This window comes from Balaenoptera borealis (assembly GCF_965194805.1).
Source record: "Balaenoptera borealis genome assembly, chromosome: 9".
In the NCBI taxonomy this organism is placed as follows: Eukaryota; Metazoa; Chordata; class Mammalia; order Artiodactyla; family Balaenopteridae; genus Balaenoptera; species Balaenoptera borealis.
Window position 1 is genome coordinate 21477041 of NC_138873.1, and position 12297 is coordinate 21489337.

Here is a 12297-nt window from a genome sequence, read left to right on the forward strand (position 1 = left end):
AGTTCTAAATCCCAAGTAACATTTTATTAGAGGTCCAACAAAGACAGATTTACATGATCCCAAACACTAGACTAAGGCAAAACAAAAAAAGGAAAGAAGCCCTCAAACAAACCCAAATAAACAGGGTTAGAAGAATCTTAACATAAAAGTGAGGTCATCTGTTTGAAGAAAGTATTTTTGAGACTAAAAACCTGTCAGTCATTTAAACTCCTACCTTGTCCATCTTGACCTTTACAAATAAGAGAATATAGAGGGAAAATGGAACTATTTAAGCAAATTATAGTTAGGTATAGGGTTTAATTAATGGGTAGCTGTGAGGGAGCTAAATGATAAAGTACAGCTCAGCATTCAGAGGTGCTGATAAAATGCTTTGCTAATAACCAGATATTATGTATGAAACAGAATGAGATACCAAATTTAAGTTTATTTAAGGTATATCTTGCTTATATGTGAAATATACTATAAGTGGGACTCATAACAAACATTTAAAAATATTCCATCAAATTCCTAGCATTATCATTGGTATGGAGGGTAAGAATTATAGTAAGGATAATTAAACATCAGAGCTCTTATTACCTATTTTAAGCCAATAGTTCTTATCCCTCCAAGCAATTGTGCCTTTTCCCAGAGTTACTAAATAGGCACAAAATTGACTTGTTTTGAATTTCAGTAACTTTGGATTTTTCTTTAATGACGAGAAATATTGAAGGCAAGCAAAGCTAGATTATTAGACTGAATGATTTAGACATTGATATCATTTAAAATATGGATATCACTTTAATAAGACTCTATCTCATTTTCTTATGAGTGCCACATTGAAGCAACACAATTACTTTAAAAGGTCAGGCTAATCAAATAAATATGAATTAGGACAACAGAAAACAAGACAGATGTTTTGCCTTCTGTTCATTTCAATTTTGTAAGTAAAAGACCTGGTTAGATAAAAACCTTCCTAACTTGCAAAAAAATAAATAACTGTTCATATCAGATTTTTATATATACACAGTAACAAACACATTTATACAAGTTTGAAGGAGAAAGTAGAAACTGTTTTAAGTAATCTCCATTTAAACAACTCACTAGATTAACGGATGCTCTCCATTTCCTTGGAAAAGCATACTGATTGACGCCCAGGCAAACTGCAGGCTTTCAGTTAGTAGGCTTCTGTCTGGCACATGCTTCACCTTGATTTTCACTTGCTGCAATATATGTTTACCAAGGGTTAGTTGAGTTTGTTACTGTTATGGGTTGAATAGTGTTCCCCAATAATTCACCTCTACCCAAAAGCTCAGAATATGATCTTACTTGGAAGTAGTGTCTCTGCAGATGCAATTAAGGTAAATATTGAGGTAAGATCATACTGGACGTGGGGGTCACAAACATGTAAAAGATGACCATATGGAGACAGAAGCAGAGACTATGCTGCTACAAGCCAAGGAATTCTTGGGGCTCCCAGAAGCTGGAAGAGTCAAGGAAGGATTGGAGGGATTCTTCCTTACAGTCTTCAGAGGGAGCATGGCCCTGCTGACACCTTAATTTTGGATTTCTAAGCACCAGAATGGTGAGAGCATAAATTTCTATTGTTTAAGCCACACAGTTAGTGGTAATTTGTTACGGCAGTTCTAGGAAACTAATACAGTTACCAAACTGATTATGCCAGTAGAACTTTTTATCATGTTGCATAAGCGGATGAAATGAGTGTGAACAGTTATAGTTTCTGTGAAAACCAAGTTGAATACTTTGGAAAAACTAGATAAAAGTATGTTGCCTTTTTTTTTCCTATTTAAATGTACTGGTTAATTAATTGTGGGTAAAACAGTTGTAAAAGGACTTCCCAGGTGGCACAGTGGTTAAGAATCTGCCTGCCAATGCAGGGAACACAGGTTTGATTCCTGGTCTGGGAAGATCCCACATGCCGTGGAGCAACTAATCCCGTGCGCCACAACTACGGAGCCTGCGCTCTAGAGCCCGTGAGTCACAACTACTGAGCCCGTGCGCCTAGAGCCCGTGCTCCGCAACAAGAGAAACCACTGCAATGAGAAGCCCCTGCTCGCCGCAACTAGAGAAAGCCTGCGCGCAGCAACGAAGACCCAACGCAGCCAAAAAAAAAAAAAAAAAAGTTGTAAAAGACTGAAGGGAAATATAGTAAAAATCTACAAGAATTCTGTACCCCTGGTTTACAACTATATAATGTAATACATGTGATTTGTATAAGAAAGACAATTAGAGAACCCTTATAAGCAGACCTACACTGAAAAGGTAGAAAAGACCTGGGTCCTACATTCAATAACTGGCAAATAAAGATTATTTATATTTTAAGTTAAAATACCTAAGAACACATGTGTTATTTTTTTAATGATACCCTGCTTTAAATGACTTTTTGGATTAACCAAACAACTAAGGGTCCCAGATAAAAGGGCTCCTACTGTACAATTAGAAGACAAATTTATAATGTCTAAGTCCAATTAGCTTCAAATACATGTGGTTTTTACCTTGTCATCTCTACAACTGCTACAACTCTACAGAGGTAGATGATTCCAGGTGGTAATTTTCAGATGATCAGCTTTCTAGCCTTAACAAGGTCGCACCTGTTCATTCTCAAAATTTCCTTGGATGAAATCCTGGGTTAATACTGCTGGAAGAGATGCATGCCCTATTATACACACATTCACTAATTTTCCAAAATACAGTTTTTCCAACACCCTATGAGAAATAACATCATTATATTCTGTCAAATTTTGAAAAGAAGCATTTGCTCTCCTCTCCACTTTTACATCTGTTTTTTCTGCTTTTTTTTGTTTTGTTTTTTGTTTTTTTAAAAAAATATTCTAGGCATAGATTCCCTAGTGGTTGGCTTCAGGCCTAACCTGGCCTTAGAAGAGACTTCACAATTCATTTTCTACCTTCTACTATTTAGCTATATGTTATATGTTAGAGAAACATAAAACAACATAAAATTATGCTACTGAAAATATTCTTATGCTACTGAAAATATATCTAATATAATGATGATACATGATTCATTTATCTCTGCTCTAATTACCCATATAAAGAACTAAAGATTTACTAGAACAATGAATTATTTCTTTTCAGAAGGAAATGCTATTTATTTTTTCTAAACAAATAAGTTAAAAGAAAGCATCAATTACCAGTTAAAATGAAACTTGAAAGCTAGTGTAATCTCCAAAAATAACAGCAAAAATGCTATGGGACAAATAAATTAATAGCTGTAAAGTATTAACTCAATAAAACCATATTTTACTAAAATATTTTATTGCAATAAGATTCACTGTGCTCAAAATCAATACAAAGTAAGTTATTAAAATTATTTACATACAAATGAATGAAACTATGTACAGTAGTTAATCATAGCTGTGAGTAAACGGCATAAACACAATTTTTGCCCCTAAATCAGTATGTAGTTTCCTAAGGATTGTTAACAACAGTAAAGAAAAAAATTGCTGATCATAGTTGTTCCCTATTTTTTTTTGGCCGTGCCACGCGGCATGCAAAATCTTAGTTCCCCCGACCAGGGATCAGGGATCAAACCCGTTCCCCATGCAGGAGAAGTGGGGAGTTTTAACCACTGGACCGCCAGGGAAGTCCCGATCACAGTTGCTAAATTAACTGATTTCTATAAAAAATGAAGTCCTCAATCAGGTATATTTAAGATAAATAATTTATCCCTTTGAAGACTAACTGGAGAAAAGTCTGATTCACTCCTGTATACTGCAGTCCAGAGAACTTTATGATTAAATAGCATATTTTCAAGACTTCACACCTACTTCCCAAACAGATTTTACCTCAGTATTCATGTCAAAGTATACTGAATTTCCTATTATATAAAAAAAGTATCTACATTAATCAGTTTGTAACTAATATCCATGGTGTAACAAATTATTAACAATTCTGACATTTGCCCTGTGTACACTCAGATATGCCCACAAAAACCAGTCTGTTGATGACTTTAAAAAAATATATTAAGATGCCAAATAAATCTATTTTATTATGAAATGAAGACTTTGATTATGAATATATTTTTATTAGACATTTCGGTACCAAATCATTACCCTCTATATAGTTGATTTATTCAGTGTATTTTTTAAAGCAAATGAATTCCACTGTAGTTCTTCCTGAAGGAAAAAATCATTTCTCCAGTTGTTGAGGAGTACTAAAGGCCTCGTACACGTTAGCAGCGAAGTCTTTCACTTGCTCCATCATTAACAGATCCTAGCAAAGACGACAATAAAACATTACAGTTTATAAAAAGAACAGATAATCAGAATTCATTTCTGCAATCAAGCAACAAAGTTAGCTCTAAGTTTTGTGGCATTAAGGCCAAAAAGAAAACCATTTAATGAAAGAAGTAGTTTTTCTTATAATAAATTCCTGCAGATGTTTAAGTTCTTACGTGAGGGATAGTGGATATGATATGTATTCAAATGTGGCTTTGAGAAGAAGACCCAAAATAGTCTTCAAATGGATTTCTGTGTGTGTCAAGTGCTAGAAGAGTATCTGTTGAATAAATGATTACAACACTAACTATACAAGTCTAAAGGTACTTTTGCTGGAAGCTGACATGACATGATTGAGGTATATTACTTTCTAACAGAATATATGTAGTATATCATATATTATATATACACACATACATAATCACACATATACACCTGAGAACAGGGGTTCTTAAGGGATTTGTGAACATAGATAAGGAAAAAAATTACATCTTTATTTTCATTAACCTTCAACTAAAATCTAGCATTTCCTTCAGTTATGAATGTAAGCAACAAACTGATAGTATTAGCAGAACCTGTGAATTTGCCTTTAGTAGAAATCAGACATTTTTATATCTTATGATAGACAGTTGTGGAAGTTACATGAAGTGCCATTACATCTTGTTATTTAATGCATGAACAAAGAAGCAATATTGCTATATCGTAAATTTGATTTTAAAAAGTATTTTAAAACTGTATGCAATTGGTTTTCTTTAAAACCTATGTATTTTACAATATGCATTTATAGGCATTATTCTGAGGAGGCGTCCACAGGCTTCTCCAGATAGTGAAAGGATCTATGACAACAGAAACCCTTAAGTGCCCTATGAGCAGCAGAGAAACAAGAAGTGAACGTATCCTTTGTGTTCTCTCCTCAGCATCAGAAAACCCAAGCGAGCTTAGGTTAAGTCTTGATCTCACAAATTCAAGGTTAAATTCTCTGAATACCACGTGGCATTCTAACTCATAGAAATCATAGTTAGAAAAATTGGTGGAAGTCTTGTCAATTAATGGTCTAGTTTATAAACTTAATCTACATCCAGTCACACTAGAAAATTTACTAAGCATTAGTATCAATGATGTTTTTACTAGGTTGAAACCTTTTGTCTTCATTCTCAATTATACAGACTTTAATTAATGTAGTACATAAATTACTTAAGCACCAAAGCTGGTGTTGTATTACGCTTAGCTGTATTTCCCACTTGTCAAGATGAACAGCTTACTGACGAAGCCAGAGACTTTATGAAAATGGAGAAAGATAAAGTTAAGGTTCAAATGCCAGAAGTTACAATTTTTTTTCTCACACGAATACACATGTAAAAATTTAAAAAAAATAAACAGAAAATTTTAAACTAAGCTTTTAAGATTTTTTTTGAGCTTAAATTAAGCTTAAAATTAAGTGAAATGAGATCAGCCTTATTCATTCTTTCTTCTGAAATATGAATGGCTAATTCTCATGGGTGAGAGGATGACACAGAAGACTGAAGAGAACAGTGAGGAAAAGTAGCATGTTAAGGACAAGCGAATGACACTACACAGAGAAAGGAAGAACTACAACCCATACTCTCAGGGCTCTTCATGTCCTCAAGTAGAAGTCCACAGAGATAAACGATACTGAGAAGACACCATCTTTACACTTAGGCCTAGGGTCTCTTCTCACTGCACATTATGGCAGTGGTTTGGAACTGAGGTGTATTGCGAGTAATTTATTACTTGTTATAGTTTCCAAGTTTGCAAGTGACTCGGAAAAAATCCTATGGATTCAAAGTTGTCCTTTTAATAAAATCAGTCTTACTCAATGTATTCTAAAATGCTTTCCTAAGAAAGGAGATGGAGTTATAGGTAGTCTAATGAAAAATTTAAATAACCTACTGAGTATGCAGTTTTTAATGAGCAGATTATTGGTACACTATTAATTGTTGTATTTATTAGCTATTAAAATGCTTTACTTTCCCACAAAAATTTTTAATATTTCCTCAAAATGTGCGGAACTGGTTCGCTGATTTGCCTCAAGGCTCAACTTTTCTACTAGCACAGCTTAATACAAAACAGTAACACTGTAAATTCAACTGACCACTAGAATGTACTTGGACTAAAATGTAGTCTGTCTAACACGTGTTGGACTATAACATGGAGAAAGGTATTCCCAACCTCATAAAAGTGCCATGATACATTATTACTCTCACAGGTCATTCTACCATACTCTACATGTGGTTTCAAGTTTTTGGTTTCTTTGAACAAATATCATAGAAGAGAAATGTAATTTTATGTTGGACAAATAGGACCACAACCAAGAGTACAATCTGTTTTTAATAATACCCCCAAGCTTTCCTCTTACCTGAACAAAATGACTAGGTGTTTCACTGCAAACTGAATGGATCTGTCCATTTATTATTGGAATTATCTTAGCTAGAGGCAGGCTGACACTGGAAAGACTAAAAAATCATCACAGTAATAATTATTTTCTGAAATTATCTTATAGGAACTTAATATTTTAATTATAAAAGTAACAGTCATTGAAAAGTACTTATAGAAATGTATTAATAATAAAATAAAAACCACACATAATTCTACCACCTAGAAATAACAACTATAATTGACATCATAGTTAATTTCTTCCAGTAATTTTTTATATATACATATCTATACTTTTTGTGTGTTTTTTTAAAAATTAATTAATTAATTAATTAATTTATGGCTGTGTTGGGTCTTTGTTTCTGTGTGAGGTCTTTCTCTAGTTGCGGCAAGCGGGGGCCACTGTTCATCGCGGTGCGCGGGCCTCTCACTATCGTGGCCTCTCTTGTTGCGGAGCACAGGCTCCAGACGCGCAGGCTCAGTAATTGTGGCTCACGGGCCCAGCTGCTCCGCGGCATGTGGGATCTTCCCAGACCAGGGCTCGAACCCGTGTCCCCTGCATTGGCAGGCAGATTCTCAACCACTGCGCCACCAGGGAAGCCCCTTTTTGTGTTTTTAACACACAACTATAACCTCCCAAGCAGCACTTGTTTTGCATTTTTGTTCACAGGTTATAATCATTTTTCCAGCTCATTAAAATTTCTTCCAAAGTTTTTGTCTGTTTTTTAATAACTATATAGTAACCCATCCTCTAGCTGACAATTTATATCATCAGCTCCCTACAGTTGGGCATTTAAGTTTTTGCCTAATATTCCTTAATATAAATAACTTTTTGTATTTACAGTAAATTACTGGGTCGAAGGGCATGAATGCTTTTAAGCTTTAAAATGTATATTGCCAAATGCTCTCTGATTCTCTAACAGTTTATGAGGATACCTGCTCTATTATGCCTTCTTTCTACATCAAGCATTACCTTTTTCTTTAACCTTCATATGTCTGATAGCTGAAAATGGTATCTCACAGTTTTGGTCTGTATTTCTCTTAATTACTAGCAACGTCAAATGTTTTTTTCCTCTACTTCAGTGAACTGTACTGTCATCTAGTCAGCTGAGTAAGCAGGAAACCTGGGATCATCGGTACTTCCTTCTCCTGCCTATATCCAGCCTCTCCACAATCCTCAATATTCGTTAAATGTGTCTACTTCTCCCCATTGCCAAACTTATCCACACTAAGCATTATCTCTTCTCTAGACTACAGCAATGATCTTCTAACCTGTAAATATGCTCAATAAACATTTCCTGGATGAATGAATGAATGAATGTTATGTGTGACTATATATATAATGACTGTTAAATACTGAAACTACTTTTTGTGTGTGGGTTAAAGACTTGGTTTATTACATAAAATATCACATTTCATACATTTAAACCCGGGACTACACTAAAATTTTCCTTTTAAATATCAAGAAAATGCTGAAGCTATGGTATCTAACTAGTATGCTGTGCTAAGATTTGAGGGAATGCTTAAAATGAAAAAAGTGGAGAGATTTATGCATTCCTGAAGAGATCAGTCATTATTCTCCTTCACAGTACCTTTGCAGCATTTTTCTTTTTTTTTTTGAATTTTTAAATTTAATTTATTTATTTTTAAATTATTATTTATTTATTTATTTATTTTTGGCTGTGTTGGGTCTTCGTTTCTGTGCGAGGGCTTTCTCCAGTTGTGGCAAGCGGGGGCCACTCTTCATCGCGGTGCGCGGGCCTCTCACTATCGCGGCCTCTCTTATTGCGGAGCACAGGCTCCAGACGCGCAGGCTCAGTAGTTGTGGCTCACAGGCCTAGTTGCTCCGCGGCATGTGGGATCTTCCCAGACCAGGGCACGAACCTGTGTCCCCTGCATCGGCAGGCAGATTCTCAACCACTGCGCCACCAGGGAAGCCCTAATTTATTTTTTATACAGCAGGTTCTTATTAGTTACCTATTTTATACACATCAGTGTATACATGTCAATCCCAATCTCCCAGTTCATCCCACCACCCCACCCCCCGCCACTTCTCCCCCTTGGTACCATTGCAGCATTTTTCAAAACTTGTCATGATTTTTGTTTGATGTGTCTCTTTATAGATTAGTGAATTTGTCTTCAACAGAAATTGAAGACAGCACTACCACACAAGGTCCATGTGGTTTCATGCCTACCTCACTCACTGTATTATCCTAGCACTTTGTAAAGGGCTTGGTGCAGTGTGTGCTCAAAACATACTTGTTGACGCGATTAATAAAAGTTTCATTCATCCATTGCTATGTCCCACCCCCAATGTCCACTTTCCCGATTCCATCTTCACAAAGCAATCAAAGTGATCCTACAATGTAAATCCCATCCTGTCACTCTCCTGACACTTTTCTAGTGGCTCCCCAGCATTCTCAAGTTGACAATCATGACCTGTATGTGCTGAATTCTCCAACTTCATCTCACACCGTTCTTTTCCGAGTTCCATCCTTTCAGCTACCACACTGGTCTTCCAGGTCCTGGAAGTGTACTGCGGTCCCCGTCTTCAAAGTCTTTGCGCTATGCTTTCTGCTCTGAATGTCAACTGCCTCACTCCATCCAAGACCTCATCTTTTTGTTCTTGTTCAAATTATTTCCTTGCAAACTCTGCTTGACTTTCCATGTTTGTTCAAATACTTCTATTATATGCTCAACATTCTTTTCCTATATAACACTTATCATAGTTAATACAATCATGTTTACTGTCTGTTTCTCCTACTAGATTGTAAGATCCATGAGGACAGAGATTTAGTAAAGTACCTGATAAATAGCAGATGTTCAATAAACAGATTATAGATGAATGGACAAATTGGTCATTTCTATATGCTCTTTTGTGAATTATGTTTGTATCTCTGACCATCTCTTTCTTTGGGTTTCCTTCCTTAACTGATGTGTATATAATGCTATTAACCTCTTTATATGATGCATATAGTTTGCAAATACTTCCCCTAACACATCATTTGCATTTAATATTGATTATAAACTTAAAACTTGCTTGATCTTTAACTTTTAAATTTTACCGCCAAACATTATTTTATTCATATACAGTTCTTTACTTTCATTCTTAGAAAAACTTTCTCCATCTTGAGATCAGCTAAATATTCACCTGTTTTCTATCACTTCATTTATGTTTCGATTGTTTAAACCCCCTGGTTTTTGCTTTTGTTTTTGTTTTTGGCTATAAGTATGGTACAGAAGGGCTCTAACTTTATTTTACAATTAGTCATTTTACAATGACTGTCTTACTGTTATTTACTAAATAATACATCTCTTCCTCACTTTTATCATATGCTATATCTTGTATATTTTAGAGCCTGTTTCTGGATTTTATATCCTATTTCACAGATTCATCTATTCCTAGTAACATATTATTTGAATAACTGTACCTTATAATACATGTTCTATAGGGAAAGTACATTCATTGCTCTACTTTTTCAATAATTTCTTGAATATTCTCAGCCCTTTATTCCTCCTTTAGTACTATCAATTTTTCAGGTTCAAAAATAACAAGGCAACCACTCTCTAATCCTCAGTGGATTTTGATGGTAGTTTGACCACATTTATAGATTAATTTTGGGAAGCTAACTTTACAATTTTTAGCTGATTCTCTTGGATTTCTAAGTATAAAATCATGTCACTTTCATATAACAATAACCTTTTTCTCTCCCTTTCCGAAACTAATGTCATTTTCTGAAGATAAGAATTTAACTTAGAAAATCAAGAGTCAACTAACAGTTTATTATATAGTAATAAACATTCAGTAAGTGTCTCTTCGCAAAATAAATATATAAAAATCACTGGCATTCCTGAATTTGGTTCTAAAAATTGTCTTTTCCTATTCTTACTGCACTGGTTAGAATAATAAAATGATGTTGAATAAATATGTCGGTAGTGACCATCTTTATATTGTTTTTAATTTAATGGAAATAATTCTAGTGTGTTGCCATTAAGTATAACATTTGCTTTTGATTTCAAATATTTTATTATATAAAAAGGATTTTTTATTTCTAGAAGAGGTTTTATCAGTAATAAAAGTTATGTTTTATTGAATGCTTTTTCAGCAACACTGAAGATGATGCTTGTTTTCTGTCCTATTAACTTATTAATGTTATGAATTAGTGTAATAACTTTCTTAATGTTTAAACTTCCTTGCATTCTTAAAATAAACCTTAATTAGTCACAGTCTTGGAGAATAACTAGAAATTCCAGGCTCTGATGTGAGACAAAAGTGAGTGAACATCTGGCTTTACTACTCGCTAGCTGCTTGACCTCAAATTATTTAATTTTTCTCTTTCTTAGTTTCCTCACCTGTGGCAAGAGGAAGATACTAGTACTTAGTTCCTAGGGCTATTTTAAGAATTCAATGAGATAATGTTCTGAAAAATACCTATCATACTGTACGTAGAAAAAGAAACAGAAGTACTGGTCACTATTATTATTGCTATATATTTCTGTATTTCATTTGTTTATATTTTATTTAGGATTCTTATATCTATATTCATACTTTAAGTCTGTATAGTTTTTCTTTTACATGCCATGTTTATCCATTATATTTTCTATTGGGTTGTTTCTTGTGATAGGAAAACTTTTAATATTATATATATATATATGTTTATGTATACACATATATGCACATGTTGTATATATAGTATATACATAAATATATACATATGTAATATATACCACATATATATATGTAAAATTTAATGTTTTATTAGTTTACATCATTTTTCTGTTGATTCTCTTGAGGGTTCTGGATTATTAATTGTAGTACACATAATTAGTGATATTTTGTCTCTTTGCCAATAGTTAAGTATAAACACTGAGTACTACAGGAGTCCAGAAAAGATTATCAATGGCTGATGTAATTGTAACATAATTTTGATAATTCTTTAGTGTACAAGATCAAGTATTTGTTTATATTATAACAACTATTACAATTCTTATAACTACTCAGGAAATAACTAATACTTCTGCTAGGTAGAGATTATAGTTTTGTTGACTGGAGCACCTTGATTTAGGGAGTATTTTATAGAGGCTGAAATTTTTTTTTTTGATAATTTAAAGAACTGCTAAAAAAGATTTTAGGATGATATTTAAATTGCTTCAGAAAATAAATTTTATGACACTAGGCATTCCAAATCCTCAATGTTAACTGCAAATTATTCCTTTTTGTATAATAAAGATGGGTCCCAGAGAACTGGGCAAATAATCTTGCCCTGTGTATTTGAGAATTAAATTGGACATTGCACATACATACTGCATATCAGTTACTGTTACCCCTAATTTTAACAGATGAGTTTATACTCAGTTAACATTGATTTAGTACCTATTATTTTCTGAATTTAACATAAAAAACTGCAAAAGAGTGTAAATCCTAATAGGAGATTCAAGGTGCTCATGCTGAGATGATAAGAATATAATAAAACCATAAGATACCTTTTGGCAGTGTGAATCCATGACTTAGTAATAGTTATGATTAAAATCACTACCAGTTGCACTAACTAAACATTCCTAATCCTACAAGAAGGGCTGTAGAACTAGGAGATGATAATTCATCAAGTGGGAATTTAGAACAAGAATGCTTGGCTGAATTATACAGGCTAATTATGGCTTATAGTAC

At 33.9% G+C, this 12297-nt stretch overlaps 1 protein-coding gene across 3 annotated transcripts in view; it reads right to left on the reverse strand.

Moving 5' to 3' along the window:
- Positions 1-2: 2 nt before the first annotated feature.
- Positions 3-12297, reverse strand: part of PEX3 (peroxisomal biogenesis factor 3) — a 38031-nt gene continuing 25736 nt past the window's right edge. For 2 of the 3 annotated variants that reach the window (XM_082405544.1, XM_082405543.1), the window contains exons 11-12: positions 6613-6709; positions 3-4230 (exon numbers count right to left, since the gene is read on the reverse strand). In XM_082405544.1, the coding sequence (XP_082261670.1) occupies positions 4147-4230; positions 6613-6709 (181 nt within the window). In that variant the 3' untranslated portion in view covers positions 3-4146. The remainder of the gene's footprint in view (positions 4231-6612; positions 6710-12297) is intronic. The other variant, XM_082405545.1, reaches the window with a different exon arrangement.